Raw genomic sequence first — 27,158 nt, 5'->3', positions numbered from 1 at the left:
AGGAGGCCAGGAAGCCCACCTCCCACGTCACAGACTCTGAGAGGCGATCATCAGGTGCACCCATGCCCTTTGGGGATCCCCGTTTCCCTCCAGCCCCCCAAGAGGCAGAGTCTGGGCTGAGCTGATGTCCGAACGCACAGGATGGTGCTGAGCAGCTCGTGTTCTCTTCTGTTTCCTGCTTCCTGCCCACAGGGACATGCCCACATGGGCCATGCCCACATGGGCCTTCCTTGCTCAGAGACCGACTCCTTCCCCCTCACGCCCCCAACACACACACACACACACACACACACACACACACACACACACACACACACTTCGAGGAACCCTCCTGCATCCTAGAGATTTAGCAACATGGAGGCCCTTGAGACAGAGAGCGACACCAACATCAAAACTGGGAATGACCCCAGAGCCAGCAGGCTGCAGGCCCCCAACATCCTCAGCCCACATGCTTGCATTTCAGGTCCAGGAATTTACTCCCTAGACCCTCTACTTCCTCCCGCCCAATCTGCTCTAACAGCATTGGGGGCTGTGGGATGCCCAGACCTTGGCTCCAGGAACACAGAGGGGCATCTGCATGTTCAGATGGATGGGGAAAGGTCAGAGAGTGGCAGGGCCCCTAGCGCGAGCCCAGGCCTGACATCTAAGAAACCCAGGGCTCAGAGGTGGGCAGACCCAGTGCTGGTTATGGTCCTGCCACCAACCAGCCAGAAGATGGGTGTGTCCATCTTCTCAGGAGCAAAATGGGATACTGCAAGTGCTGTAGTATCCTGTCCACGGGGCCATGCCCACACAGGCTTTCCTTGCTCAGAGTCTGACCCCTACCCCTCATACCCCCAATGCGCGTGCGCGCGCACGCACACACACACACACACACACACACACACGTACAATCAGGTTGTTGATGGGACCAGGAACAACGCATTCAAAAACTCATGGCATGGGTCCTCAACACATCCCATTCTCCTACAGAGAGTCAAGCTGCGCAGATAGGAAATCACAAAATGGTGAAAGGAAGAATTTTCTGAATCTGAGCAGAAGTGTGGCAGACAGAGAAGTACCATGGTCTGGGTGGAGGAAAATTCCCTCAGGATGAACTGGGCTTCTTAGAGAAAGAACGTCTGGCCCAACTGTCATGTCAGCTCATTGCTCAGTGCCCATGTCTGAGCCCCACGAGGCTGGGATAGTCAGGAGACCCATTTCACAGCTGGGGAAACCGAGACTCAGGCCAGCTCACCCACTTGCTAGCTGGGAAGAGAGTTTGGGACCATACTGGGGGGCTGTACCCACCTTCACACCGCTCAAGCACTCTCAGGATGGTCCTCGAAACCGGACCAGAGTGGGGCAGTGGGGGCGGAGCTTCCTGGGAGGAAACCAGCATGGCATGAGAGCTGGGACACCTGTCACCTTGAGTCCCAGACTGCCCTTGGCGCTCAGGCCAGGTGCTCACTGAGGTCTGGAGGCTCCGAGAAGGGGAGACTTTGCCCCAGGCCACTCGGGGAGGCCAGAGCAAGGCCACAGCAGGAGTCCAAGGGGATCTGTCAGCCAGCCTGCCTTCCAAGTCCACCCCTGTCACCTTATCCATGTCCCCTCTCTCACACCCCACCCCCAATTTAGGGAGGCCCTGGGTAGACCCCCAGAGTGACCATGCACTTTTTCTCGGCAGGTGGTCACCATGACTCTGCCGCACAGCTTAGGAAGTGGGGGGGAGCCCCAGGCCCCCCAAACAGTGGAGGTCCACAGGATGGAGCACCATCAGGAGGAGGAGCAGAAAGAGGAGCGGCAACACCACCTGCATATGGGCTCCTCGGTGCGGAGGCGAACCTACCGCAGCAGGTGGGGGCAGTGACCCGCCCAAAGCGAAGCACATGCTGTTCTCTCTGGAGACTCCAGTCCTGTTCTCTCTAGGGACTCCAGTCCGGGGCGGGGGGGGGCGGGGGGGGAACAGCCCTGTTCTCTCTGGAGACTCCAGCCCTTGTTTTCTCTGGAGACTCTGGTCTGAGGGGGGAGGCACAGCCCCATCTCACTGGAGACTCCAATCTGAGGAGGGGAGGCACATCCTGTCCTCTCTGGAGACTCCAGTCTGAGGGTCGAGGCACAGCCCTGTTTCCTCTGAGCTCCAGTCTGAGGAGAGAAGCCCTGCCTTCTGAAATCCTCGTTTGAGGAGGGAGGCACTGCCTTGCCAGCTCCAGTGTCCCAAGTCTGAGGCAAATGACAGGGACTTTGAGGAGGGGAAGGTGGATGCAGGGAGCTGGATCCTCAAACATCCTTCTCTGGGGGCAGTGAGGAAGAGCAGCAGTTCAGCGCTGCAGACTACGCCCTGGCAGCGGCCCTGGCTCTCACAGCCACTGAGACATCGCGGTAAGTCAGGCACCCTCAGAAGGAGGGGCCCGACCCAGGGAAGGAGCACGTTGTCTGACTGCAGAGCCCACCCACCCCCACTCCTCCCCCACCATGGACTGGTCCACAGCCAATATGAGGGCCCATCCCTCAGGAACAGGCAGCTGGAGCAGTCAGTCACCAGTCCAGGCGTCAGACACCTGCCCACGTGCTGGCCCTGGTCTCACTCACGCACCTCATGAAATCATGGGGCCCTGCCCCATCAATCTGGTCACTCTGTGAGTTCCTTAAGTTGTCCCAGAAACAGGAGGAGCAGGGGCTGATGCAAAGAGCCCCATGAGCTGTATCCAGTCTCTTCTATGCACCTGCTATAAGCAGGGCCCATGCATGGTGCTGGGAGGCAAGAGAGGACTTCAAGGTGCTCGGTCCTCAGGGATTCTGAGTGCTGCAGACTGTGCAGGGCATGGGTGGGACTACCCAGGGTCCCCTTCCCAGCTCAGCCCACAGCCCAGATGGCCTCTATTGCACAGGGAGGCCCGGTTGAGGCGCCGGAGCTCCGCCGTGGAGCTGGAGGAACGAGGGCAGAAGCGGGTGGGCTTCGGCAATGACTGGGAAAGGACAGAGAAGGCCGTCCTGCGGACCCAGCGGCTACTGCGCCAGCGCCGAGATCGGAAGGCGCTGCAACAGCGGGTGAGGTTGTGGGCCGAGGACCCCCCTCCCACCCCGTTTCTCAAAAGGCAGCTACACCTCCAGGAAAGGGCCCAGCCATGGGTTCCAAGTCAGAGAGGACATGTGTGGTTGACCTGCTCTCGATGGGGAGGTGGGAATTTGAGGATCCTGGATGCGGGGTGGACCCTGGAAGAGCTGCTTGGGGCCGGAGTGAGAGGACAGTGGGAAGGACTCTTGCCTCTCATGCTCCCAACCCAGGTTCCAGTCCCAGTACCGCATACGGTTCCCAAGTCTGCCAGGAGTGATTCCTGAGTACAGAGCCAGGAGCACAGAGCCTGAGCATGCCAGGGACCCAAAAACTAAAATTTTGGGGCCATACTCAATGGCACTCAGGGATCACCCCTGGACTATATGGGGTGCTGGAGATCAAGCCCAGGGCAGCAGCATATAAGGCAAATATCCTACATGCTGTACCCAGGAAAGACCAAGGTCTTGACCAAGGTCAGGGAGCCTTAAGCTTCCTTTGCGTCCCCTCTCTGGGGCCAAGGAACAGAAGTCAGGCCTCCTTACAGACTAACCTGTCTGCTCCTCGCCTCACAGGTAGGTGACGCCACCCCTTGGCTAGACAGAAACGGGGAGGACTGCCGGGCTTCCCTCTCCAGCTCTGCACACCCTCCGCCCTCATATGGCCACCCTCATATGGCCAGCCTCCAGCCAGTGGGGAGGGGGCTCCAGCCACTTGGGTGTGACTTCAGAGCCTGGTGTTGGGGGGGAGGGCAGCAGCAAAGACGGGGCACCGAGCAGGCCCCTTGACTCCCTGGAATCACACCGCCCCCTTCCCGCTGCCATCTCCAGACGGAGGCGAAGGTCCGGGAGTCCAAGGAGCTGAGGGAGCTGTGCTCGGGCCGCGGGCCCTGGTTCTGGATGCCGCTGCGCTCCCACGCCGTCTGGGAAGGCGCCACAGTCCTGCTGACTTGCACCGTCCAGGCCTCGCCTCCACCCCAGGTCACCTGGTAAGCCACAGCAGGAGAGAAAGGGGCCCCCAGCTGCCCCTGGCTCTGGCTTTCAAGCCCTGAGTGTGCGTTCCTGACAGCCCTGCCGCTTCCAGGGGGCCCAGTGCCTCCCACAGAAGAGGGCTGCAGACCCACAGACCCGGTGGGACCTGCCCAACCGCCCCCCCCATTAGAGCTGCAGCTGCTGGGGAGACTCAAGCGTGGTTATTCTTAGCTGTCTTCCAGCCAGATGGGGGCTGGATGCTGGGCTCTTGGGGAGCCGGCCCTTGTGAAAATATGACTCTGGTGGCATGAAAGACACCTGGCGGGAGCTAAGTGTCCTGGGGAGGAGCCGGGGACAGGGCAGGGGGAGGGAGGCAGTAAAATAGGCTCCGGAGCCTAAAAGGGGGACCCCAGGGAGACGGCTGAACTCCAGGCCCAGCTTTCCTCTAGTAGCTCAGAACTTGGTCACTTCACCTGGAGGGTCCTGCCTCGGTTTCCCATTTCTGCCTGATTGGCAGGCAGTAGGATTCAGTGCCACAGCCAAGTAGAAGCTCTCAGAAGGCTCCAGGTGCTGCTGGGAAACCAGGAGAGGACCTTCCTGGGGCCATCACAGAGCGCCAGAACCCCCTGGCTGGCTGAGCGGGGCGTGGGCCTGTGTGCTAGAGAGGGAGGTGGGCATGTCTGCATCTGGGACTCTCTGTCCCACCACTCGGGGAGGGGAGTCTTTCACGTGGCAGAACCCCTACTTTCTGAGTCCCCCAAGAGAAGTACATTGGGAGCTAAGGAGGACACTTCAACAAACACTCACCAGGAGTCAGACCACGTCCAACTCGGGCAGGGACAACTGAAACCTCAGAATGAATCAGAGGCAATCGCAACCCAGGGAACTCCCAGCCCAGAAGAGAAATGTCACCACAGAGAAGTACATTGACAAGTGATGTTAGAGAGGAGACTGGAGGTGAAGAGAAGGAAGTAGCCTGTGCCTCGAGAATCCAGGAGGGCTGCTCAGAGGAGGCGACACATAAAGCAAATGTTGAGGGCGAACAGGAGCAAAGAAGAGACACACACAAAGTGCAGAAATCACAAAGGGGAAAAACAATTTCCTGGACGTGAACCCACCAGAACGTTCCTCTCACGGGAGCCTAAGGTCTCTCCTGAATAAGAGATGAGTGTCCCCACTGCACAAGGGGGACCCAGGCTCAGAGAGGTAGTGGGGCTTGTCTAAGGACACACAGCCAGTGGGCAGTGGGATTCAACCTCAGATCTCTTGTGTCCCAGCCCGGAGGCTGGGAAAGGAAAGTGGTTGCCACAGGCGTTTGCCCCCTTCAAGCACACACAAAGCTTCAGAAATCCAATAGAAACCCCTGAGGTCAGGAGCGATGGAGAAAGGCAATAGTGTTGTCGTAACGGGAACGGGAAAAGGAAGTCGGAGCCTCACCCGTGCCAGGTCAGTGCTCTACCACTCCATCCCCAGCCAGAGAAAGGTGTCTTGAGGGAGCTGGCACTGAGGCTGGTCACAGCCAGCTAGCATTCACTCCAAAAGTTATGCCGGGCACCGTGCTGGGCACCCGTGCTCTGGGGCGACAGAGGCATCTCCTGCCAGCAAGTAGCTTCCGACAGCCGGCCTGTGCTAAGTAGAGGTCAGCCCTCAGCTGTCCTGCCCTGGCTGAACGGCCTGGCCTGCCCTGGCACTGATCCTGCATCTAAGGCATTCCAGGGAGCCTCTCGGGAGGGGACCTGCCGCCGCCCTGCCACCGAGCTTGCCACACAGGAGCGGTGCATTCCTGACGGGTAGAGGAGGCCAAGGTCCTCCTGCGTGTGGACAGTGAGGGAGTCTGGAGGCGCCGGCACTCCTGGCTTCCACATTCCTCGCCCCAGGCAGGGCCCACTTCCTCCTGGGCCGACCAGAACTGTGCCCAGCCCTGGGAGAGATTCGCACCCTGGAGCAAGGGGGAGGGAGTTGGGGGGGACTGGGTCTCAGGGCTGTGGGACAAGAGTCCATTTTGCTCAGCTACACAGATACTTCCCAAGGCAGGGGCAACAGCAAGCATTAGAGCCAGGGCCAGTGTGGCCACGGTTATGCCGCAGAGGTGAACCCTGGCCACAATTCTACTTCTACCTGGCGTCTCCGTCAACCACCCAGGCTGTAAATCCCAGGGTTCATAGAGACAGCACACTGGGTGAGGCGCTTGTCCATATGTGAATGATGCTGGTTCGATCACCAGTACCACAAATAAACACTGAGTGCAGCTGGGTGCAGCTGCAAACAAAGCAAAATAGAACAAAATCAAATAAATAAATCCTAGGGTTCAGAGGAAGAGTCCAGGGATGGTGGCGTTCGCCTTGCAGTGTCTGGCCTTGGCTCTAAGCCACAACGCATGGTCCCGTGAGCATCACTGAGGTGCAGCACTGGAGGCCCTGCCTCACTGGGGTGTCTCAGGGTGTCTCAGCTCCACAGGGCCTGAGCAGGACAGCATCCTCCAGCCCTTGCATTGAACTGCCAGCCTGGTTGGCCGAGAATCCCGGTGAGAGGACCCCAAGCCTTCTGAGCACTCCCCACAAATAAACAAAAAGTAAAACCTAACATCAAAATATGTAGATAGAGGGGCCCTGGATGTGATAGAGCATTTGCCTTGCATGGATGGAGCCCTGAGTTTGATCCCCAAGCACTGAATAATAATAATAACAAAGTAATAATAATAATAACAATAATAATAGTACTAATAACACTAATAATAAGTGGGAAAATTGAAAATAAAAAAGTGAGGAAACCTCACTTTTTTCGAGGGCCTCTCTGGGCCAGGTGCTCACACAATGTGTGTCACTGAAAGAGTGTGTATGTGTGTGTGTGTGTGTGTGTCTGTGTACGTGCGTTTTCTAACATGGGCCCCTCTGCATAGTTCTCTTCTTCGCCTTTGAGGCTGCTCCCCACGCCGAGCCTGAGGCCCAGAGGACTGGGGAGGATGAGAGCACAGGTCTCTGCCTGTGCCACAGCTGTTGCTTTTACCAGCAGAAGCGAAGACTGTCTCTGCAGAGGCTTCTGGAATGTTCCTGACAGGTGCAGGTGGGAGGGCCTGACCTTGGCCCCCAGGCCTAGGGAAGACTGGCACCCAGACCTGGCCTGCCCTCCCCACAGGAGATTTAGATGGGCTCCTTTTAGAAGTGGGCACAGCCTTGAGGCTGGGCAGATTGTAGGCACGGCCTTGTTTGGTTGTCGTGGAGACAAACAGGGCGTGGGGGAGCCAGGTCAAAGGAAGGCTGTGCTATGCCTCTGTACCCAGGGAGCTCTGGCTCCACTCACTAGGCTGAGGCTTCTGAGTCCTCCTCAGTCATCCCCATGGGCAAACAGCATTCAAGAGCCTCGTGAAAAGACAGGCATCCAGAGAGGGACAGATTTTCCCAAAGTCATACAGCAGGCATTATCAAACACTGGGACTCATAATGGTCACTGATTTTCCTTCTCTATCTGAACACACTTAGCCCCCAGGCTCACACACCCCTCTCTGTGGGCTGTGGAAAGAAGCTAGCTCCATGCAAGGAGGAAACCCCAGAGTTCACAGAAAATAGGGTGCAGAGGGACATGGAAAATGGCTGAGACACCTTGGGAATCACCAGTGAAGGGTCTTGGTTCTAGGGATGGGGGCTTGTGTCGAGTTGGGGCATTTCCTCTCCCTTTGTTGCTGTGATGACAGGGCTTCTCACTCTCAGTTACAGTGCCCGGGAAATAACACAGGATCACACTTGGCCTAGGGCTGGAGCAATAGCACAGCAGTAGGGCGTTTGTCTTGCACGCAGCCAACATGGCCGACCCGAGTTCGATTCCTCCGCCCCTCTCGGAGAGCCCGGCAAGCTACCGAGAGTATCTCGCCTGCACGGCAGAGCCTGGCAAGCCACCCGTGACGTGTCCGATATGCCAGACACAGTAACAACAAAGTCTCCAATGGAGACGTTACTGGGCCCACTCGAGCAAATCGATGAACAACAGGAGGACAGTGACAGTGACAGTGACACACTTGGCCTGTGGGGTGGTGCGGAGGATCAAGCTTATAGCCTCATGCAAGGCAGGTGCTGAGCTTCATCCTGGGCCTCCACCTGAAAACAAAAGTTTCAATGGCCTCATCCCAGGGTCTTATTCACACACACACACACACACACACACACACACACACACACACACACACAGAGTATACTTTCAGATGTATTGAGGGACAAAAGTTTTTAGGGCAGGATGGGGTTGGGACCAATATCCAGCAGTGCTTAAGGCTTACTCTTGGTTCTGCACTCAGGGATCACTCCTGGTGTTGCTCAGGGGACCATATGGGATGCCAGGGATCAAACCTGGATCGGCCACATGCAGTATCTCTCCAGCCCCAAAGGATGAAGTTCTGGAGAGAGCTAGAGCAGGGCTACTATGATGACAAGCCCCCCTGATTCCTCAAAACTCAGGCCTGTGGGCTGGAGCTATAGCACAGCGGGTAGGGTGTTTGCCTTGATGACCGGGTTCGATCCCCAGCATCCCATATGGTCCCCTGGGTTCGATGCCCAGCCCACCCGGGTTCAATCCCTAGCATCCCATATGGTCCCCCCAGCACCGCCAGGAGTAATTCCTGAGTGCAGATACTCAGATACCCCTGAGTATCACTGGGTGTGACCTCCCCCCACCCCAAAAAAAGAAAAACCTCAGGCCTGTTCCTGCTGACTGAGAGTCCTGGTTCACCAGCAGGGCAGACCGCAGCCTCCCGTCTCATACATACCCAGAGATAGAGAGAAATACAAAAGGACAATGGGTGTCCTCAGGAGTGGCCAAATGACATGTATTTTCCTTGATAAAACTTAGGAACATGGCCACACCCCACAGAAAGGCGAGGAAGCAGGTTCTCACTGAGAGGCTCGGTGATCCAGTCTGCTCCTTTACAATAAGAGGTGAAAGACCTTTTTTGGTGCCAATCCTCAAAGACTCATGTTCTGAAAGTGAACATGAAAGATTTTGGAAGTTCTTCAGGTGATTCAACCAAGAGTCAAGAAAAAGGACTGCAATCTTGGGGAAGCGAGGGATGGAATTCCTTACTCGGAACCTCCCCTCAACAGGAGGGGAGAGCTGGTCCTGTTCCCTGGGAGTACCCCTGAGAAGCACCCTAAAACTCCAGCTCTCTCTTCAGAAGAATGAGCCCTTGGGCATCAATTCAGGGTGCCAGAGAAAGACTTTAAATCCCATTTAATTGTCGCAGCAGCAATGAAGTAGATGCTATTATTAGCCCATTTTATGGATGAGGACACTGAGGTGCAGAGCAGCCAAAGGCTAGCCAGAATCATGAAGGCGAGGAAGCAGCACAAGGCTGAGGTTGGAAGCCAGGACTAATGCGCTCCAGGGCTTTTCCACTCACAACCACACCTTGGGCCACAGATCACCATGTCTCCACAGGTACAAAAATGATGTTCGACTTGATCCTCGCCTCTTCCCTGCTGGAAAAATCCGAATCAACAACAACTATGGATTGCTGACCCTGGAGATTAGGAGGTGAGGCTAAGAGCCCAGAGAGGCCCGGGGTCCCAGCCTCTCAAGTACCAGGCCAAAGCAGAGTTCACTCCCCAAAGCTGTGTCCTGAGTGAGTCGCATCTTCCAGAGTTTCTGAGGTGCTTGTTAAAGTACTGGTTGGTGAGTCACGTGAGCTGCCAAGGCTGCGTTCTGCCACTGCTGCACTCTGGGTAGGTGAGGGACAGTGCCCACCATGTTCTTGTGCCACCTGTGTGACGTGAGAGGACACAAGGGTCCAGAAGGCTCAAGGCAATGCCCTGCTGTCCCTGGATTCCTACCTGAAGCTTTGGATAGGCCTGGAAGCCAGGTTGGGAGATGGCTCAGCACTTTGAAACTGGTTTGAATCACAGTTGCTTTGTGACTCTGGGCAAGCCCCTTGGCCTCTCTGATCCTACTGCTACAGAAATAAGGATGCAATTCTCAAAGCCCTTTTACCAAGGGTGGGGTCGGCTGGTGCAGGTTCCAGTTTTTAGAGGCAGGAGAGGGCAGTGCCCAGCCCTTCTGAGGCAGGGCCTGGAGGAGGCTGAAGCCTCCCTCTGAGGCTTTCCTGCGGCTCCTCTTTCCCCTCCCGATGGGGGCCTACATGTCCCAGGACCCCAGCAGCTGGTCTGGAGACACCCTGTCTTCTTAGGTGCACAGTGGATGATGCAGCCACCTACTCGGTGACAGCAAAGAACGCCTATGGCCAGGCCTCCTCCTTCGCCAAGGTCCTTGTCCGGAGTAAGTTCACCTGCCCTGCAGGCCAGGCCAGCCCAGGGGAGAGGCCAGGGGTGGGGGCGCCCTAAGGAAGGCTTCAGACTCGGGGGGGGGGGTGTATACCATGCCCAGGGCAGTGACAACTGTCACATCCCCGGGGCTTCAAGGAAAGAGCTTCCTCCCTCAGAAAGAGTTTCCACTCTCCCTCCCAGACTGGGCACCCCCACCGCTCCCCACAATCGCACCAGAGCTCTCTCTGCATCAGGGTCATTAAGGCCATATCCAGCTCAGGGACTTTGGGAGGGTGGCCTGGCCCTGCCAGCCGCACTAAGAGGGTGTCAGGGGCCAAAGCCCAATCCTACCAGGCCCAGACCCTGTTGGCCCATCTGGCTGATGGTGTTCTGCAAGTGAGCGTGTAGGGCTGAGCAAGCTACATGCTTCTGAAACGCCCACTTGCAGCACTTGGTGCATGTGGGCACCCAGCAACCCCCGCAGAGAGCAGCTCTCATGCCCTGGGTACCCCAGCAGAGCACCAGGAGGCAACCCTGCACTCCGGAACACCAGCCAGGGTGGCTCAAAGGGAGAAGCACACGATCTGAAATGAGGCTCTGGGGTTTTGATCTCTGGCACTGCATGGTACCAGCACCCTCAGATGTGGGCTATCCCTCCCCAAAGATAACACTGCTCCTCGCCCTCTCTCTGGGCCTAAGAGAAAGTGGGTGTGGGTGCTCACACATACTCACATATACTCACGTATGTACACACACTCACAACTCTCTCACACACACTTGCTCATGAATATACACATGCACTCACACATGTGTACACACATACGATCACACACACATCACAGACACACATACACTCACACACTCATACACACTCATGTACACTCACGCACCACACATACACCACACATGTATACACACATGTAATCACACACACACTCATGTACACTCACACACCACAAATACAGTCGCACATGTATATGCACATGCACACCTACACACTCATGTACACTCATGCACCACACATACACTCACACATGTATACACACACATACATTCACACATACTCATGTACACTCACTACACACACACACACAAACACATACACTTGTTCGCACCAAGGTACATAGTCAAATATACTCTCACATGCTCATACACATACAACTTACACACACTCATACACCCACACACCCACATCCACTCCTCCCGGGGAACAGACACACTGCAATCCAGCCCCCCCACCTTCATCAGACCTTTTCAAACTGTCCTTCACAGCCTCTCCACCCCTCTGCCCTGTTCTCCAAATAGCTCCTGGGAGGCAGCTGTCCCCCCTGCCAGGCCAGGCTCCCTTCAGAATTTGAGCCGCCCCTATAGGCTGTGCCCAGAGTCCAGGCCAAGGTCAGGCCCTGCCTCCCTCTGCTCTCCCATTGCTTCGTGCAGTTCCCATCCTCCAGCCCCCAAGGGAAACCACTTGGGGATGCACCGGCGATGTTTCTGGCCCCAGACGTCCGCAGCACCGCACCCGACCCATTTTTCCTCTCCTAGTGCCCCTTGAATGCAGACTGCATCCAGGAACTCTGGGTTCCAATCCTGGGGCTCTCTCTCAGGAAGGCCATTCTGGGGACCAGGGTCAAAGCATGGCTCCCAGCTGCTGGGGTGCTAACTGAGCAATCTTGCCTCAGTTTCCCTATCTATGGAAGGATTTGAAGGGGGCCAGCAGGCTGGTAAGCATACAGGGTGCCCATTGGGACCGGAAGCCATGCACACCAGCCTCCCCCCAAGTCCCCTGCAGCTTCCAAATACCACTCAGCAATACTATATCACCTCCACTCTCCCAGGCTCCCCAGTGTCCTCCCCACCCCCGAGACCCCCAGGCTGACCCTGGTAATGACTTTTCTGGGCTTCATTGGACTTTGGCTGAGGGTTGGCTCATATGAGCCCCTTTCTTTAGAACCCCACTGCCTTGGGGGGGGGGAACACTCACTGAACCCAGTGACCAGTGAAAGAACCTTCTCCAAACCACAAATAGGCCCAACCCAAGCTTAGGGTCCCTAAATCTGGGAGGGACATGGGATCTGAACCGTGGTGAACTGTTGGCTCTGATTTCAGCCTACCTGGGCAAGGATGCTGGCTTCGACTCTGAGATCTTTAAACGTAAGGAGGGGTGCTGAGGCCCGGGAGTGTGGGGCGGGAGTCACCGTGGGCCCTACCCACCCACAGCCCCTTTCAGAGACCCTGATTGCCCACAGAGTTCTGTTCACATGATGGTTCCCTCTGAACTGTTAATACTTCCAAGCTGATTTCTGGAGGTCCCAAGGCTAAAGAGCTTTACTGGGCTGAATTGGGCGTTAAAGGCAAACACGAAACCCCAAATAACTGTCGTCTGGAGGCAGAGAGATGGCTCGATGCGCTCCCCACCACTACTATTGTGTCCCTCCGGTGTCCTCCCCACACTCCACTCACCTAGACAAGCCTGTCTCCCCACCCCCAGACTCTCTTCCTAGTGAAACCACATTCCAGGAACTAGAACCAGGAATCGTGGTCCAGAGAAATGAGGGGCTCCAGGAAGTGCCTCACTCCAGCTAAGACCAATGGCCACCTCAGAAGGTATCTTCCCTAAGTCCTTGCCCCATCCCCGCTCCCAGGACTGATGCTGGGCCCCGAGGTGGAGTTCACGTCGGTGCTGGCGCCTGTCTTTGCTCGAGAGAAAGAGCCCTTCTCCCTGAGCTGCTTGTTTTCAGAAGACGTCTTAGATGCTGAGCACAGCATCCAGTGGTTCCAGGATGGTGAGGACCACCCCCTCCCCCAGTTCTGGCCCCCAGAGACAGATGTGCTCTGGCCTCATCCACCCTGGGACCCCCAGTGGGGAGGGAAGGTCAGCCAGAGCCCACCCTGACACCGAACGGGAATACCCCCAGAGAAGTTTAGAGCAGGACCCCATGGGAAGGGCCTGGGTGAGGGTAGCAAAGGCAGGCATGAGTTGGGGGTCACCCTTGGGGAGAGGGGTGGAGACAAAGTGTAGTTGGGGTCATTGTCTGAGGGGTCTGCAGTGGCTGGGTGTGGGGCGCACAGGCAGCCGAGGTGGGAGGCTTCAGGGCGGGTGGGCACCTGTGTGGGCTTCTCCAAGTGAGCCTGTGGGCGCTGGTCGAGGCTGGCGAGTGGCGGCAGGGATAAGCAGTTCCTCCAGAGAGGCAAACGGGCCTGCAGCCCAAGGACAGGGCGTCCGGCGCCCCCCCAGCTCGGCCCCCCGCAGCTCTGGGCCTGAGGAGGCGGCACCTGCTAGGCCGGGCAGCAGCTGCCATCTCCAGGCTGAGATGTCCTCCAGCCCGTCCATCTTCCAGAATAGCCGTGTTGACAGGAGGGAGGCGCCCGGAGTGGGGCAGAGGGTGGGAGGGCCCCCAGCTTGGCCCCTCCATTGGATCCCCACCTTCCCTCTCCCAGACCCCACCGACCGGGTCCCCATCCCACCCCTCCCTGTACCTTTCAAGGAGCCCTCTACTCTCTGCACTGACACCCAACTCTCAGTGAGTCCCCTCCCTCTCCTGAGCCCCCCCAGTAAGACCCCACTCCTTTCATTAAACTCACAATCCCTACCCACTTGCCCCGTAGCCCCCATCCCAGCCCTAGAACCCCTGGTCCTCCCCCAGGGCCCACCCCCCTTACTACCATTCTCACAGAACCTCCTCACCCAGCATGTCCCTAAACCTTCATGCCCTGGGTACACCCCCAACCCCTTACCTGCACCCCATCCCAAGTCTTGAGCAAAGAAGCTTAGGAGCCACCTGAACCCTGGAGGGTGCCCCCTCCCCAACTTCCCAGCTGATCCCCGGGCTATGGCCACAGAAGCCCACCTCTGTCTGGACCCCCAAGTATCTAGGGTCCCTGGGATTCTCCTCGGTGCTCACGGGTCCCTCCATCTTCAGGGAAGCTGCTCAGGCCATCAGAACGGCGGCAGATGGTCTATGCAAATCGCCAGGCTTCCCTGAAGGTGACCTATGCCCATAAGGAGGATGAGGGTCTCTACACGGTGCGGGTGCCCTCAGCCTCCGGACCTCGTGAGCAGAGCACCTACGTGTTTGTGAGAGGTGAGGGGGAGGGGGCGGGGGTACAACTGGAGACTCCGGCCAGGGCTCTGCCGATGGCAGATTTGTGGGGGGACTTTGGGTCAACCTCCCCTCTTCAGTGTTTTCCATGTCCCTGCTGAACCCAGGGGGCACTGGGGGAGGGTCATCCCAGGACCTGCCGACAGGACCAGCAAGAGTCTCTGACCTGCAGCATGGCCGAGCATGGGTTGGGCCAAATTCAGTCCTGGTAATTTCAGCTTCCTGATCTTCGAACCGACCCAAGTTGACATCCCCACTCTTCCTCGTCATGAGCTGGAGTCAGTCACTCCACCACTGTGAGACTCAGTTTCCCCATCTGCTTGCTGTAGGGTTCAGACAGGAATGATGCCAGCGTTGAGGGTTGCTTGGCTCCCTGGGGCCTGGCTTCTTAACGGTGGCCACATTATATGCAGTTATCTATCTGAATGCAGGAAGTCACTGGAAATCTGACGACTGGTAAAAGAACATTGTGAGTTCACAAAATAAATGTGGGTGCTGCGACAACGACCGCTTGGTAGCCACCTCCCCAGTCCTCCCCAGGCCTCCTCAGCAGAGACAGAGAGACAGGGAGACTGGGGACCAAAGCCTGATGGTGAAAATAGCCCATTTAATGCAGAGCTGCTAACATATAGAACATCTGAAGGGGGGTTGAGGTAAGGACATAGGTGTGACCGATCATTTACATAGGTAAGACATCTGGAAATTTACATAGATCTTTTACATAGATAAAACTTAGGAAATTCTCTTTTGGGGAGATTAAAGCAAGGAGACACTCTATCTCCCAGGGCCTTCTACATTGCTTTTTTTCTTTCCCTCTAGTGGTATAAGTTATCAATACTTGGAGTTGTTTGGATAAACACAGTAAGAGACAAAGATCCCAACACTTAGTTCTCTGGGCTCTGAGAGCAAGCAAGGCTTTAAGTTCTCAAGCCAGTTCAGCTTGTCCTTCCCTATGGGGCTCCTGTCTCTTACGTCATAACAGCTTGCATCAAGACCATGCATTTATTCTTTCTAGACTGTCCCATTTCGATGCCAGGGTAGCTTTGCCACTCGCCCCGAGTCCATCCCAATCCCACGGCGGGACTTTCCTTTTGGGGTGTTAAGAGCTACAGCAACTGAAGCCTGAGTCAAGTAATTATGACCAAGTAATTATGCCCAGGAGTAGATATATTTTAGAGTCAATCAACTCCCAAATATTAGGAGCATAGCATTAATGGTCTTTCTGTGTTTAACCAAAGAACATGCTCTATAATAAAATATAAAAAGGTTATAGGAGAAATAGAAAAGCAGGTACCAATACACAGCACTTCAAATAAGTAATCAAGATTGACTTGGGGACCTGTGACAATGAAAGGTAAAATACAAAGGAAAGGTTAAAGATAAACTTTAACTAAATTAGGAATGCTAGCAAGAGCACGATAAGCTTCTCTGGGGGAGGGGGGAGGAAAAGGGGTAATTAGGATTAATATCCAACAAATGTGCAGAAATGAAAAAGTCACATCATCACATCATATCATCACATCACATCATAAATTGCGGATCAGAGGTGTTTCGGGCAGCTCTCACCAATGCTGTGTTTCTCAGGTGAAAAGGCAGCGTGAATGGAAAAGATTTCAGAGCTGCTGCCCAGGGTGGGTCCCCGAGCCTCCAGCCCCCAACTGCAGTCAGGAAAGGGGAAGGCTAAGTCTTCAGACACTGGAGACCAGGAAAAGAGGCTTCAGGGTGGTGGCGGGAGGGACTTGTGGCCAAATGCATGTGGACAGGAAGAGCTCCCCTGTCCCCTCACCCTGCCCCCGACCCCCCACCCCATTTCAGATGCTGTTGCAGAGAAAGCAGGAGCCCCAGGCTCTCCCCTGAGCGTCCGTTGCCTGGACGTGAACAGAGACTGCCTCGTCCTGAGCTGGACCCCACCCAGCGACACGCGGGGCAATGCCATCATAGGCTACGCCATCGAGCGGTATGTCAGACGGGGCCACCCCTGCCCAGTTGTGAGGACCACAGGAAAAAGGGGCGCTGTGCCTGGATTCTGAATGAGGCAAGAAATAGGCAGTATGTTCACGGGGCAGTGAAAGGGCCTAAATACCAGTCTGGTACATTCTACCACCAGAGTCGGCCACTGCCCTGGGATCCCAGGGAGCAGACAATGGGAGACAGACAACCGGTCTGGAAACACCTGCTGGGATGTGAATAGGCTTCCTCGCTGAGTGCAGATGGAGGGGGACCGAGAGGGGGACCCAGGGCACCCCACCATCCCACACATTGCAGGCTTGAGGGAACATCCTGGGGCTCCCCAAGAAGGCTCCTGGAGCAGCCTGCATAGCATCACCTGTGCAAGGGTCTAGGGGCGGGGGGAGCAGGGTATAAGGGGCTCATGGTGTGGACCCACAGGGAACCACTGCCCCCCAAACTGTGCTGGGTGGAACTAGAGGATGCTGATATGCTGGAGCCCTCATGTGAGCTCCTCAGGCTACTAATCCAGAGCATGACCCTGAAGAGCCTCTCACGTTGTGAGGTCCCTGACCCCAGGGCTCTAGTTGTGCAGCTAAGCTGAGGCGTGAGGTGGAACCAGCATGGGGAGGGCACAGTGAGGGCGGGGATGGCCTCTGGGCAGAGTCATGGGCAGGGACTGAGGTGGCGCCTCTCTCCCACAGGTGCCAGGGAGAGTCTGGGCAGTGGGTGCCCTGCCATGAGGCCCCCGGAGAGACCTGTAGGTGCCCAATCCAAGGACTTGTCGAAGGTCAGAGCTATCGGTTCCGGGTGAGAGCCATCAGCAAAACTGGCCGCAGTGTCCCCTCCAAGGCCTCAGACCTGGTGGTCATGGGTGACCAGGTGGAAGCCCAGAGGAAGACAGGTATGTCCAGGGGACCTGTTACGGTCGTTCCAGAGCATCAGTCAGTCAGGGCACTTGTGTACAGGACTGCCTCACACAGACCCCAGTGGAAACCCTTGTCCAGTGGGACAACCCATGGGAGCTTCTAGTGTGATGGTGGGAACTTCAGCACTGAACTGTCCTCCCGTTGTTCATCCATCGATTTGCTCGAGTGGGCACCAGTAACATCTCACAACAAATTGTGAGACTTGTTGTTACTGTTTTTGGCATATCAAATACATCACGGGGAGCTTGCCAGGCTTTCCCATGCGGGCGAGATACTCTCAGTAGCTAGCCAGGTAGGAACTTAGCCTCAGGAAATCCTAGTCTGAGGGAGGAAAACCATGTCCAGTTCTCTGAAACGGACAGCATTGAGGTGAGAGGTACATCTTAAAAGATGGAAGAGTAAACTTGTCCATAGGAGATAATAATGTGAGAGAGGGTCACAGCTCCCTCTCCACACCCCTCCTGCTGAAGGTGGGAAGCAGCCCTGTCTCTGCAGCCCCCAGTCTGAGAGACAGGAGGGGATCTAGACCTCTTAGCTCTGAGGAGCCATCCCACTGGCACTTGCCTCCCAACTCACCTGCCCCAGGCATTCTGTCAGGTCACTTGCCTCTGTCCCGATTTGTCCCGTGAGGACAGAAAATCTCTGGGGTCTCAGGCAACAGCATTGCACTTCAGACCCTGGAGAAAATCTGGCAAGGCCCTCAGCCAAAGGCCAAAAGGCTGCCATGGGACCAGGACATCAGGCCCTGCCATGACCCCTGCTGACCTCAACCCTGCACCCCCTTCTTCTTCCTAGAGATCCCCTTTGACCTGGGAAACAAGATCACAGTCAGTACAGACGACTTTGAAGGTATGTGGCACCTCCTACTCCTCTGTAGGTCCAGGTAGCCCAGGACACAAATGACACGAAAGAGAAGCAACTGTCCACACACAGGGTGAAGGGCTGCAGGTGGAGCAGCCAGTTGAGGAGTCCCGGGTTTGGGGGGTGGCCATGGCCCAGCTTGCTCTACTCTCATGGAAGAGGCAACATCTTTGGGGGGCGCTGGCAGGACATCGGGAGTCCTGAGCGGCTGAAGTGAGTTCCCGTCCCTCTCTGAGTCTGAGTACTATTGTCTGTAAATTAAGGGGCTAAGATTAGGGAGTCCTTATCTCTGAGGGTTCAGCTGTTTCTACCCTGGACGATTCTGATTGCAGACTTTGTGGTCATTCCTTCACCCCCAACCAACGTCCATGCCGTGGAGACCCATGAGGCCTACGTGGTCCTGGGCTGGGAGGAGCCGAGCCCCAGGGGCAAGTCCCCTCTAACATACTCGGTGGAGAAGGTAGGAGACCCCAGGACCAGAAGTAAGCCTAAAGGGGCCCATGAAGTCCCTCTTAGGAGGCCACAAACAAAAAGAGAGCCTGCAATACGTGACGTCTGAGGAGCCCGGGACTGCTGGCAGTGTCCAAAGCTGCTCATGGGAACACAAAAGTGAAGAGGCACAGACAGCAATAACAAGAGGGACAGCCTTGTGTCCCCGGTTCCTCCTCCCCTCCAAGTCTGCCGGGTACTGGGTCCCACTTAGGGTCAAGCACCTCCTCCTGGCCAGGACAGTCTGGGGGTATCAAATGTGTGAAGGTCAGTGGGCATCTAGGGAACGGTTGGAGGAATCAGAGGACCCAGAGTGTGCATGTTCTAGGGGGGACCTGGGCGGGGACCGAAATTTCAGAAATAGGGTGGGAAGTGCCCACAGAAAAGAGCAACTACTGAAGGTAGCTTCTCCCCCTGTCACAGTCTGTCATCGGCAGTGGCACCTGGGAGGCCATCAGCTCAGAGATGCCCGTGAGGTCCCCGAGGTTCGCCCTCTTGGATCTGGAGAAAGGGAAGTCGTATGTCTTCAAAGTGCGCGCCATGAACCAGTACGGCATGAGCGACCCCTCAGAGCCCAGCGAGCCTGTGACCTTGAAGGGGAAGCAAGGTACCTGCAGGAGGGGTGCAGGGACTGTCTCCTGGGCCCTGGGCCCTGGGCCCCGTGGCTGCAGGGACAGAGTCATGCCCAGTCCCCCTGCCTCTGGCCCCTTAGATCACGGGAGCCCCGGGATCATGGGTGGAAGCTGGACACAGCCCCCACCTCTTGCCAGTACCCCTCAGTCCTGTCATTTTCAGACATCAGAAATTCCTGTGAATGGGCAGGTTCTGGCAAGTGCAGACATTTCTCCCGGGTTTCAGAATCCAGCTGGGACCAGCCTAGAAGTTGAGTGTGAGCAAATGACCCCTCCACTGTAAAGGCCTTCTGCTGACACCTCACCCTTGCCCCTGAGCAAGACCCCATCCTTTCTGGATCTCCCCTGAATCCTGGCACATCAGGCAGGACAGCACTCACCTACAGCGCAACATCTGCCTGTGTGGCCTTGGTGGCCTCCCCTGCCAGCACACCCTGACCCTGCTCCCCTGTGCTCCTTCCAGAGACTCCCTGCTACAACACTATCTGGCCCCCAATTTCCAGACCTTTCTCTTCTTGGAGGCCTCAGGATCCTGGGGTTCTTTCCTTCTTGATCAGACTACCTGTTGTCCTTTAAGGAACCCAGCTGTTGTATTATCATCCTGTAAAGTCTGGTATGCTGCACCCTGCTGGGCATGGTTTCAAAGGCCTAGATTCTTTCTGCTTCAATCATTTACTGAGAAATACTGTATGGAAAGAGAGAAAGCAAGAAAAGAGAAAGCAAGCAAGCAAGTAAACAAATATGCAAGCAAGAAGAAAGAAAGAAAGAAAGAAAGAAAGAAAGAAAGAAAGAAAGAAAGAGAGAGAGAGAGAAAAAGGGAGGGAGGGAGGGAGGGAGGAAGGAAGGAAGGAAGGAAAGAAGGAAGGGAGAATGGAAAGGGAGGGAGAGAAATGGAGAGAAGATAAATATTGATTCATTCATTCATAGCAGGTATTAATAAGTTGGTAGGCAAGAGTTTATCTTTAATTCTGGTCCAGGCAACATTTAGGCTCAATTCAGAGACCTGGGCTGGAGCAACAGTACAGTAGGTAGGGCACTTGCCTTGCACAGAGCCAACCTGGGTTTGATCCCTAGCACCACATATAGTCCAACCCCTTCCAGGAGTAATCCTTGAGCACAGAGCCAGGAGCAAGGCCTGAGCATCATTGGGTATGGACCAAGAAGACAAAACAAAACAAAACCAAAAATATCTAGGGCCTTGGCCAATGATTAACTGGTAATTGGATGTGGCACAGATTCTGTAGTCCACGAGCTAGACTGAGAGTAAGGTTCTGGCACGGTTCAGAGAGGAGAGAAGAAGGAGGGGAACGAAATCAATGAAAGGGGAGATACTATTATCATTACAGTAAAATTATAATGTAAAGATTGGATAGTGCATAAAAAAGCAAAAGTGAGGTAGAGGAAGGAATATGAGAAGGCTGTTGTAAGGATTGATGAAGAAGAGGTGCTTGTAGCTAAGCAGGAGAGCACCTGTAGACTTCAGGAGCCTGGGACATCCCTCTGGGCTGGTAGAAGAGCCCCCTAAGTCCCAGGGCCCTCCAGCATCTGTGTGCCGGGAGAACTACTCCTGCCTGGGCCAACCGCCCAGAACCAGGGCGCTCAGCACCCTCACCCCACCCACGCTTCTGTCTTTTAGCTCCTCTCCCTCCTCCTGCCCAAGTCCAAGCGCTCCGAGACACGCAGACCTCCGTGTCCCTGACGTGGGCTCCTGTGGAAGAACCCGGGCTCCTGGGCTATTACATCTACTCCCGGGAGGTGGGAGCGTCTGAGTGGGAAACCGTCAACAACAAGCCCATCCAGGGCAGCAAGTGAGTCTGCAGGAAAACCCCGGGAAGGAGAAGGTGTCCCAGCAGGGAAGCCCACCACTCTAGCATGGCCCTCCTGGGTACGGGGCACCAGGCTGTGTGCTTCCTATACCCAGGGTCACCTCTGCCCCACTGCCACCTTCCAGTGCAGGACTGTCCCTTCATTGATTCCTGTAGAGATGAAGCTTCTAAGGCAGCATGGGCTCCTTGGAAACTTGCCCAAGCCCCTTTAGCTCATATGTGAAGGAGTCGGGACTTGCCCACATGGCCTCTTTCTCAGCTAAGGCTTGCTGAGGGCCAGCTATTTGCAGGGGGAGCTGAAGGACCAGGTCTTGCCCCTTCCAGAGCTTAGAGGCTAAGGGTGCCACTGTGAGCCCTGACTCAGGCTCCATTCAGGCTCCCTCTCACTTACCTTCAAAGCCTGGGGGGAGGCAGAAGGGAAAACCAACTCCCTTCCCCTCTACAGCTCCTCCCTCACCTGGTGGCCTTGGCCTTTGCAGGCCTGGTGAGCTCGGAGACCTCAGGACACGTGGTTTCTTTTAGTTTTGAGGGTCTAAGGGGTGAGGGGTTCACCTGGTGACATCTCTCTGCCCCTTTCTCAGGATTGGACAGGCCTTAAGTACCACTGGCTTAGCTCCTCTTACTCTGGAACCTAAACACCATGGTCATCTTACCCAGAAAAGGGGAGCAGGTCCATGGTCCTTTCCAGTCCCTTAGGATTTTTAGGGCCCAGCGTTCCCAAGTAAAAAATCATCAGAGTTTTGACTGAGGAGCTCGGAGCCAGGCTATGCTTAGAATGCCCCCCGCTGCTTTCTGTGGGCTTTCATGAAGCAGGAGTGCAGCTGGAGAGGGGCTGAGGGGAGTGCAGAAAGACCACTTTGTGTGTGGCACCTCCCCGACTATGTCACATGTGTGTGCCATTAGTGAAATGGCTCAAAACTGGCAACTAATGCTGCTGTCCAGATGACTGCCTGGGGTGGTGGCATGTAGGTTTCCCCACTGGCCTTGGGGGGTACCTTGAGCCATCATGTCACCCCACGAAAGCAGGCTCATCAGAGGTGCCCATGGCCTGTCTGAATGAATGAATGAGGAACACAAGACCTGGTTCTAGGCTGGGACTCAGCAAACCTGGGCGCTGGCCCAGAGTCTTCCTAGAAAGACTGTGCTCTGGGCACACCGCTTTCCTTCTGGGGGACCCCTTTCTACCCTGTAACCTGAAGGGACTGGGTAGTTTGCTCCAAACTTCCCCTCCAGACCCCCATCTCCTACCTGGCAACTTTCAACTTCCTCCTGCTCTGCACACGTTGGGTGAGTACTACCCCCGGCCTCAGAGGCTGTTCTTTGCTTCACCTGCCATCCCAGCATCTCGTGCAGAGAGCTGTCCACACACACTTACCTGGGCCACCCCTCTCCCTGTCACTGGCCTTGGGAGAACTGTGAAGCCCAGTCAGCCTTGTGCACTAGAGTGACTCCCAGATCCCCTGGAGCTCCTGGACAGTAAGATTTGCTGCAGGAAATTGTGACTAGGAGCAAAGGGGAAGGAGGCCCACAGCTTAGGTTTCATCCAGAAGGGACAGGACAAGAAGGATACTTTGCCTGAATCTGGAATATCCTTCTGTGTCTCAGGATGATGACTCTCCCTGGGGCTCTTGGAAGGGATGTTAAGTGATTTGGGTTTGTTTGGGTTTTGCGGGGGGAGGGGGGTTGGGGGGAGTCATACCAGGCATTACTCCTGGCTCTACATTCAGGAATTACTCCTGGTGGTGCTCAGAGTACCATATGGGGTGCTTGGGATTGAACCCGGATCGGCCAAACATAAGGTAAGCACCCTACATGCTTTACGACTGTTCCTGGCCATGCTGAATGATTTGATCATCATATTCACATAGACTATCAAGTCCCCGGGGCCCTAGGCCGCAGCTTTGAGCCTGCTGCCCTTCCTCCACAGCTCCGTATAGAAGGGTATTTACCACTGGATAGCAGACTCTGGAAGAGCCTCGTTGTCTAAACTCTTTAAGACTTCTCCCTCTGAGGTGGGGTCAAGACAATGTGATGGTCCAGGACTCTCAGATCCAGCCATGCAGGTCACCACTTGCCCAACAAGGTCCTTGTGGAGAGCTCAGGAATGTCCCTGGGCTGTCCTACCACCCCTCCAGGCTGCGCATTTCTCTCCCAGATTTACCATCCCTGGGCTGAAGACGGGGAAGGAGTACGAGTTTTGTATCAGGTCAGTGAGCGAGGCTGGAGTCGGGGAGCCCTCAGCCCCCACGGAGCCCATCAGGGTGAAGCAGGCTCTAGGTGAGTCCAGGGACAGGCCCTGCCCACGCGCCTCTAGGACAACCTCAGGATGGGCAGCGAGATAGGCTTCTGGGTGGCATCTCAGAGGGTCCAATTTCAGACACCAGTGGGACACGGGTTTCCATGAGAGGGCCATGAACACCCCAAATCACCGTCCTTGGGGAGAGGAAGTACCAGTGACCTGAGGGAGAGTAAGGGTGACCGGCAGGTGCCATTAGCTAAGTCACAGTCCCCGGACATGGTCATTGGCTATCCCGGCCAGCCCCAGGGACCAGCAGCCTCACCTCCTCCCTCCCGCAGCCACTCCCTCTGCCCCATACGATTTCACTCTCCTCAACTGCGGGAAGAATGAGATGGTCATTGGCTGGAAAGCCCCTAAGCGCTGTGGAGGGGGCAAGATCCTGGGCTATTTCCTGGACCAGCATGACTCAGAGGAGCTGGACTGGCACCCGGTAAACCAGCAGCTTGCCCCACCTCGGGTCTGCAAGGTGAGGTCACGACTGCCAGCGTGGGTCAGGACTTGGGTCACAAACACCAGCGGTCATTGTGGGAAGTTCCCCCTTGCCTGGATAGTCCATCTCATTTCATGGGCGGTCCCATCCAACCAATCTTGTTTAAAGTCCCCTTGACCTCCAGCCCTGGGAAGCTCTCTACCCCTGAACCTCTTCCTCTTGCTCCCCTGCTCACCTTCACCGATTGTTTCTGCCCATCCAGGTCAGCCACCTCCTGGAGGGCCACTTTTATGAGTTTCGTGCCCGGGCTGCCAACTGGGCAGGAGTTGGGGAGCTGTCGGCGCCCAGCAGCCTGTTTGAGTGTAAAGAGTGGACCATGCCCCAACCAGGTGAAAAATCTGGGACCTCCCCACCCTTCCCCATCTCACTCTGTACTCTCAGACACAGACCAGCTCAGTGAACCCTGACCTCAGTTCTAGATGCCCAGGACAAACCACCCTGAGCTCAGCATACCACATGAGCTCTCCTTCTGACCTGAAGGCACCCCGCTGGAGTCACCAATCTGTGCCAGTTTGCGCGGGACTTTGCTGCTTTCTTCCTTCCAAGTCCAAGGTCCTGGGAAGTGCTTTGATCTGAACAAACAGGAAGGGCTGGTCACCTGCACCCCAATCTCACCCTAAGCTTTCTCGCAGTCGAGCACCCCTCACCTGACTGCAGACCAGGGGTGTCCCCACCTTCCACGCTTCTGCTTCACTCAGTTTCATTTTCTGCATAAAACCCAGGCCCAAGAGGCTGGAGTGGATAGTACAGCGGGTAGGACATTTGCCTTGCACGCGGCTGATCCGGGCTTGATTCCCAGCATCCCACACGGTCCCCTGAGCACTTCCAGGAGTAATTCCTGAGCGCAAAGCCAGGAGTAACCCCTGTGCATCGCCAGGTGTGACCCAAAATGCCTAAATAAGTAAATAAATAAAACCTGGGTCCAAGTAGATGACAGTTACCGTGCATGGTATTTAAGACAACCACCACCATAAACAGGTCCCATGGGTTGGGTGCAAAATGTGTACTGACACGTTCCATAAATCACGTCCTGAATACCATAGTATTCAGAATACTTGCATTGATTAGAACCAGTACTCATTCTAAACTGGATTCTGTTTGGGTTTAGTTTGTTTGTTTTTGTTGTTGTTATTTTCTGAGTGGTTTGTTTTGTTTTGTTTTGAGTGGGGGAGGGGTGAGACCACACCCAACTATGCTCAGGGCTGACCCCCAGCTCTGTGCTCAGGGATCACATGTCTCCTGGCATGCTAGGGGAACCACATGCGGTCCTGGGGACTTGTTCTCTCCCCAGCCCCTGCTATTCCTGCTTTATCAATGAAGCGGTAGGCGCCTGTGTAAAGGGGCTCCCCTGAATCTCCAGAGCTAGGCAGGGCAGAGCTGGGGTGTGAACCTGCGAATGAGGAGGACCTGGATTCTCTGGGAGGAAGCAAACTGAGGATTTTGAAGCCTATTTCTGGTGGAGACCAAACTTTGTCAAGAAGTCAAAGCTGGCCAAGCACCCCTGCCCAGACTGTCACAGACAGACGATGAGCTACTGACTGATTTCTCGATTGAATCTCAAGCAGATGATCCAGTGGCCACCTGAAGGCCCAACTCCTTATCTCCCTCTTGTCCACCAGGCCCCCCGTACGATGTCCGGGTGTCCGAGGTGCGGGCCACCTCCCTAATGCTGCAGTGGGAGCCGCCGCTCTACACTGGGGCCGGGCCTGTCACGGGCTACCGCGTCAGTGTCCAGGAAGAAGGCTCTGAGCAGTGGAAGCCAATCCCCCCAGACCCCGTCTCCAGCACCCACCTGAGGGTGAGTTCTTGCCCCTGCATCCCCCTCCATGCCCCAGCCCTCCCCCCACCCACATCACTGGGGAACATGGCAGAACCAGGGCAGGATATCTATGCTTCATTACATACATGTACATGATCCACAATAGTCATTAGAGGCATGCTATATAAACAGTGATGTCTCTTAACATACAATATGTGCATATCATATGCTAATTAACATGTTTGCAGATAGGTTCCTTCACTTGCACGAGAATCAACAATGTAAACTCTAAAAAAAAAAGAAGCCACGCCGAGTCACTGGTGCCTTCCCAGGGCATGGCTGATTTGCCTTCCAGTCAGAAGAGAAAGGGCAGTCACAGCTTCCCCTCCCCTGGGATCCACAGAAAGTCACACCTGGTTACAGTTGTTGGGAGCTAGAGGTGCTCCCTGAATCTATCCACCGGCGTGGATATCGGGTCCCTCAGCACATTCAGTGGGTGCCTCTGTCTCAGGCATATGGGTGAGGACAGTTTGCAATGGGGCTCAGGTGGTTCTGCCTTCCAGAGGATTCTTTACCTGGTTCCCCTGAGCTAGCCCCATAGCCAGCAGGATGGTGTGGCTTTGAAACCACACGTTAGCTTTCTCTGAATTTTAGAGAAGTGCAAAACTGGCTGCAGAAACTCTGTGGGAAGAGTTTGAGAGCCAGAGCCGGACTCCAGCATCTTGACTGTTCCCACAGGGCTCCTGCGCCTTTAGTCTGATCCACAAGGGGACCAGGGGGGTCATCAGGAGCCTTTCACAGTCCCTGTTGCTTCCACCACACCCAGTGTGCTTCTTTTATAATCTGAAAAAAATCAACCTTTTTATTTTGAAAAAGTTCAGATCCCCCAAACTCTGACCTGACAAACCTCAGGTCAGGACCTGCCCTTACTTTTGCAGCTTCTGTCCCTCGGGGTCAGGCTCCTGTACAGATTTGGCCACAACTGAACGTCTGGCAGGAAGACACATGAGGGGCAATGATCTCTCTACACCTCACAAGGCCAGGTCAGGCCATGGCAAGACAGGTCTAGTGACCAGGCCCTGTTTCCACACGTTGATAGTTGGCCCACATTCACTCAGTCCTACACTCGCCACTCAGTTCTAGATGTTGAGAGAGAGAGAGAGAGACAGAGAGACAGAGAGACAGAGAAAGACAGAGAGACAGAGACAGAGAGAGAAGAGAGAAAATGAAGTGTCTGCCATAGAGACAGACTAGGGGTGATGGGTGGAAGGAGGGAAACTGGGGACATTGGTTTTGGGAAGTGTACACTAGTGAATGGATAGGTGTTAGAACATTGAATGACTGAAACCCAATCATGAACAACTCTGTGTAGCACTGTAGCACTGTCCTCCCATTGTTCATCGATTTGCTTGAGCGGGCCCAGTAATGTCTCCATTGTGAGACTTCTTGTTACTGTGTTTGGCATATTGAATATGTCACGGGTAGCTTGCCAGGCTTTGCCGTGCAGGCAAGATACTCTCGGTAGATTGCCAGGCTCTCCGAGAACTGTGTTAAATCTCATGGTGATTTAATTTTAAAA

At 55.4% G+C, this 27,158-nt stretch overlaps 1 protein-coding gene across 1 annotated transcript in view; it reads left to right on the top strand.

Annotated features, from left to right (window-relative positions):
• The first annotated feature begins 1,675 nt into the window (after positions 1 to 1,675).
• The window catches only part of MYOM3 (myomesin 3), a 42,862-nt gene continuing 17,379 nt past the window's right edge, over positions 1,676 to 27,158 (top strand). Inside the window, exons 1-19 of the mRNA XM_056123537.1 lie at positions 1,676 to 1,836; positions 2,284 to 2,361; positions 2,871 to 3,030; positions 3,865 to 4,022; positions 9,427 to 9,522; positions 10,172 to 10,260; positions 12,354 to 12,398; positions 12,890 to 13,030; positions 14,168 to 14,329; positions 16,163 to 16,304; positions 16,999 to 17,198; positions 18,019 to 18,072; positions 18,417 to 18,544; positions 18,997 to 19,180; positions 20,842 to 21,013; positions 23,187 to 23,308; positions 23,609 to 23,796; positions 24,023 to 24,149; positions 25,440 to 25,618. Of these exons, the coding sequence (XP_055979512.1) occupies positions 1,676 to 1,836; positions 2,284 to 2,361; positions 2,871 to 3,030; positions 3,865 to 4,022; positions 9,427 to 9,522; positions 10,172 to 10,260; positions 12,354 to 12,398; positions 12,890 to 13,030; positions 14,168 to 14,329; positions 16,163 to 16,304; positions 16,999 to 17,198; positions 18,019 to 18,072; positions 18,417 to 18,544; positions 18,997 to 19,180; positions 20,842 to 21,013; positions 23,187 to 23,308; positions 23,609 to 23,796; positions 24,023 to 24,149; positions 25,440 to 25,618 (2,586 nt within the window). The remainder of the gene's footprint in view (positions 1,837 to 2,283; positions 2,362 to 2,870; positions 3,031 to 3,864; positions 4,023 to 9,426; positions 9,523 to 10,171; positions 10,261 to 12,353; positions 12,399 to 12,889; positions 13,031 to 14,167; positions 14,330 to 16,162; positions 16,305 to 16,998; positions 17,199 to 18,018; positions 18,073 to 18,416; positions 18,545 to 18,996; positions 19,181 to 20,841; positions 21,014 to 23,186; positions 23,309 to 23,608; positions 23,797 to 24,022; positions 24,150 to 25,439; positions 25,619 to 27,158) is intronic.

The sequence above is a fragment of the Sorex fumeus genome, unplaced genomic scaffold (assembly GCF_029834395.1).
Source record: "Sorex fumeus unplaced genomic scaffold, SorFum_2.1 ptg000047l, whole genome shotgun sequence".
In the NCBI taxonomy this organism is placed as follows: Eukaryota; Metazoa; Chordata; class Mammalia; order Eulipotyphla; family Soricidae; genus Sorex; species Sorex fumeus.
The sequence above is the reverse complement of the archived record's forward strand: the minus strand, read 5'-3'. Positions and strand labels throughout refer to the sequence as shown.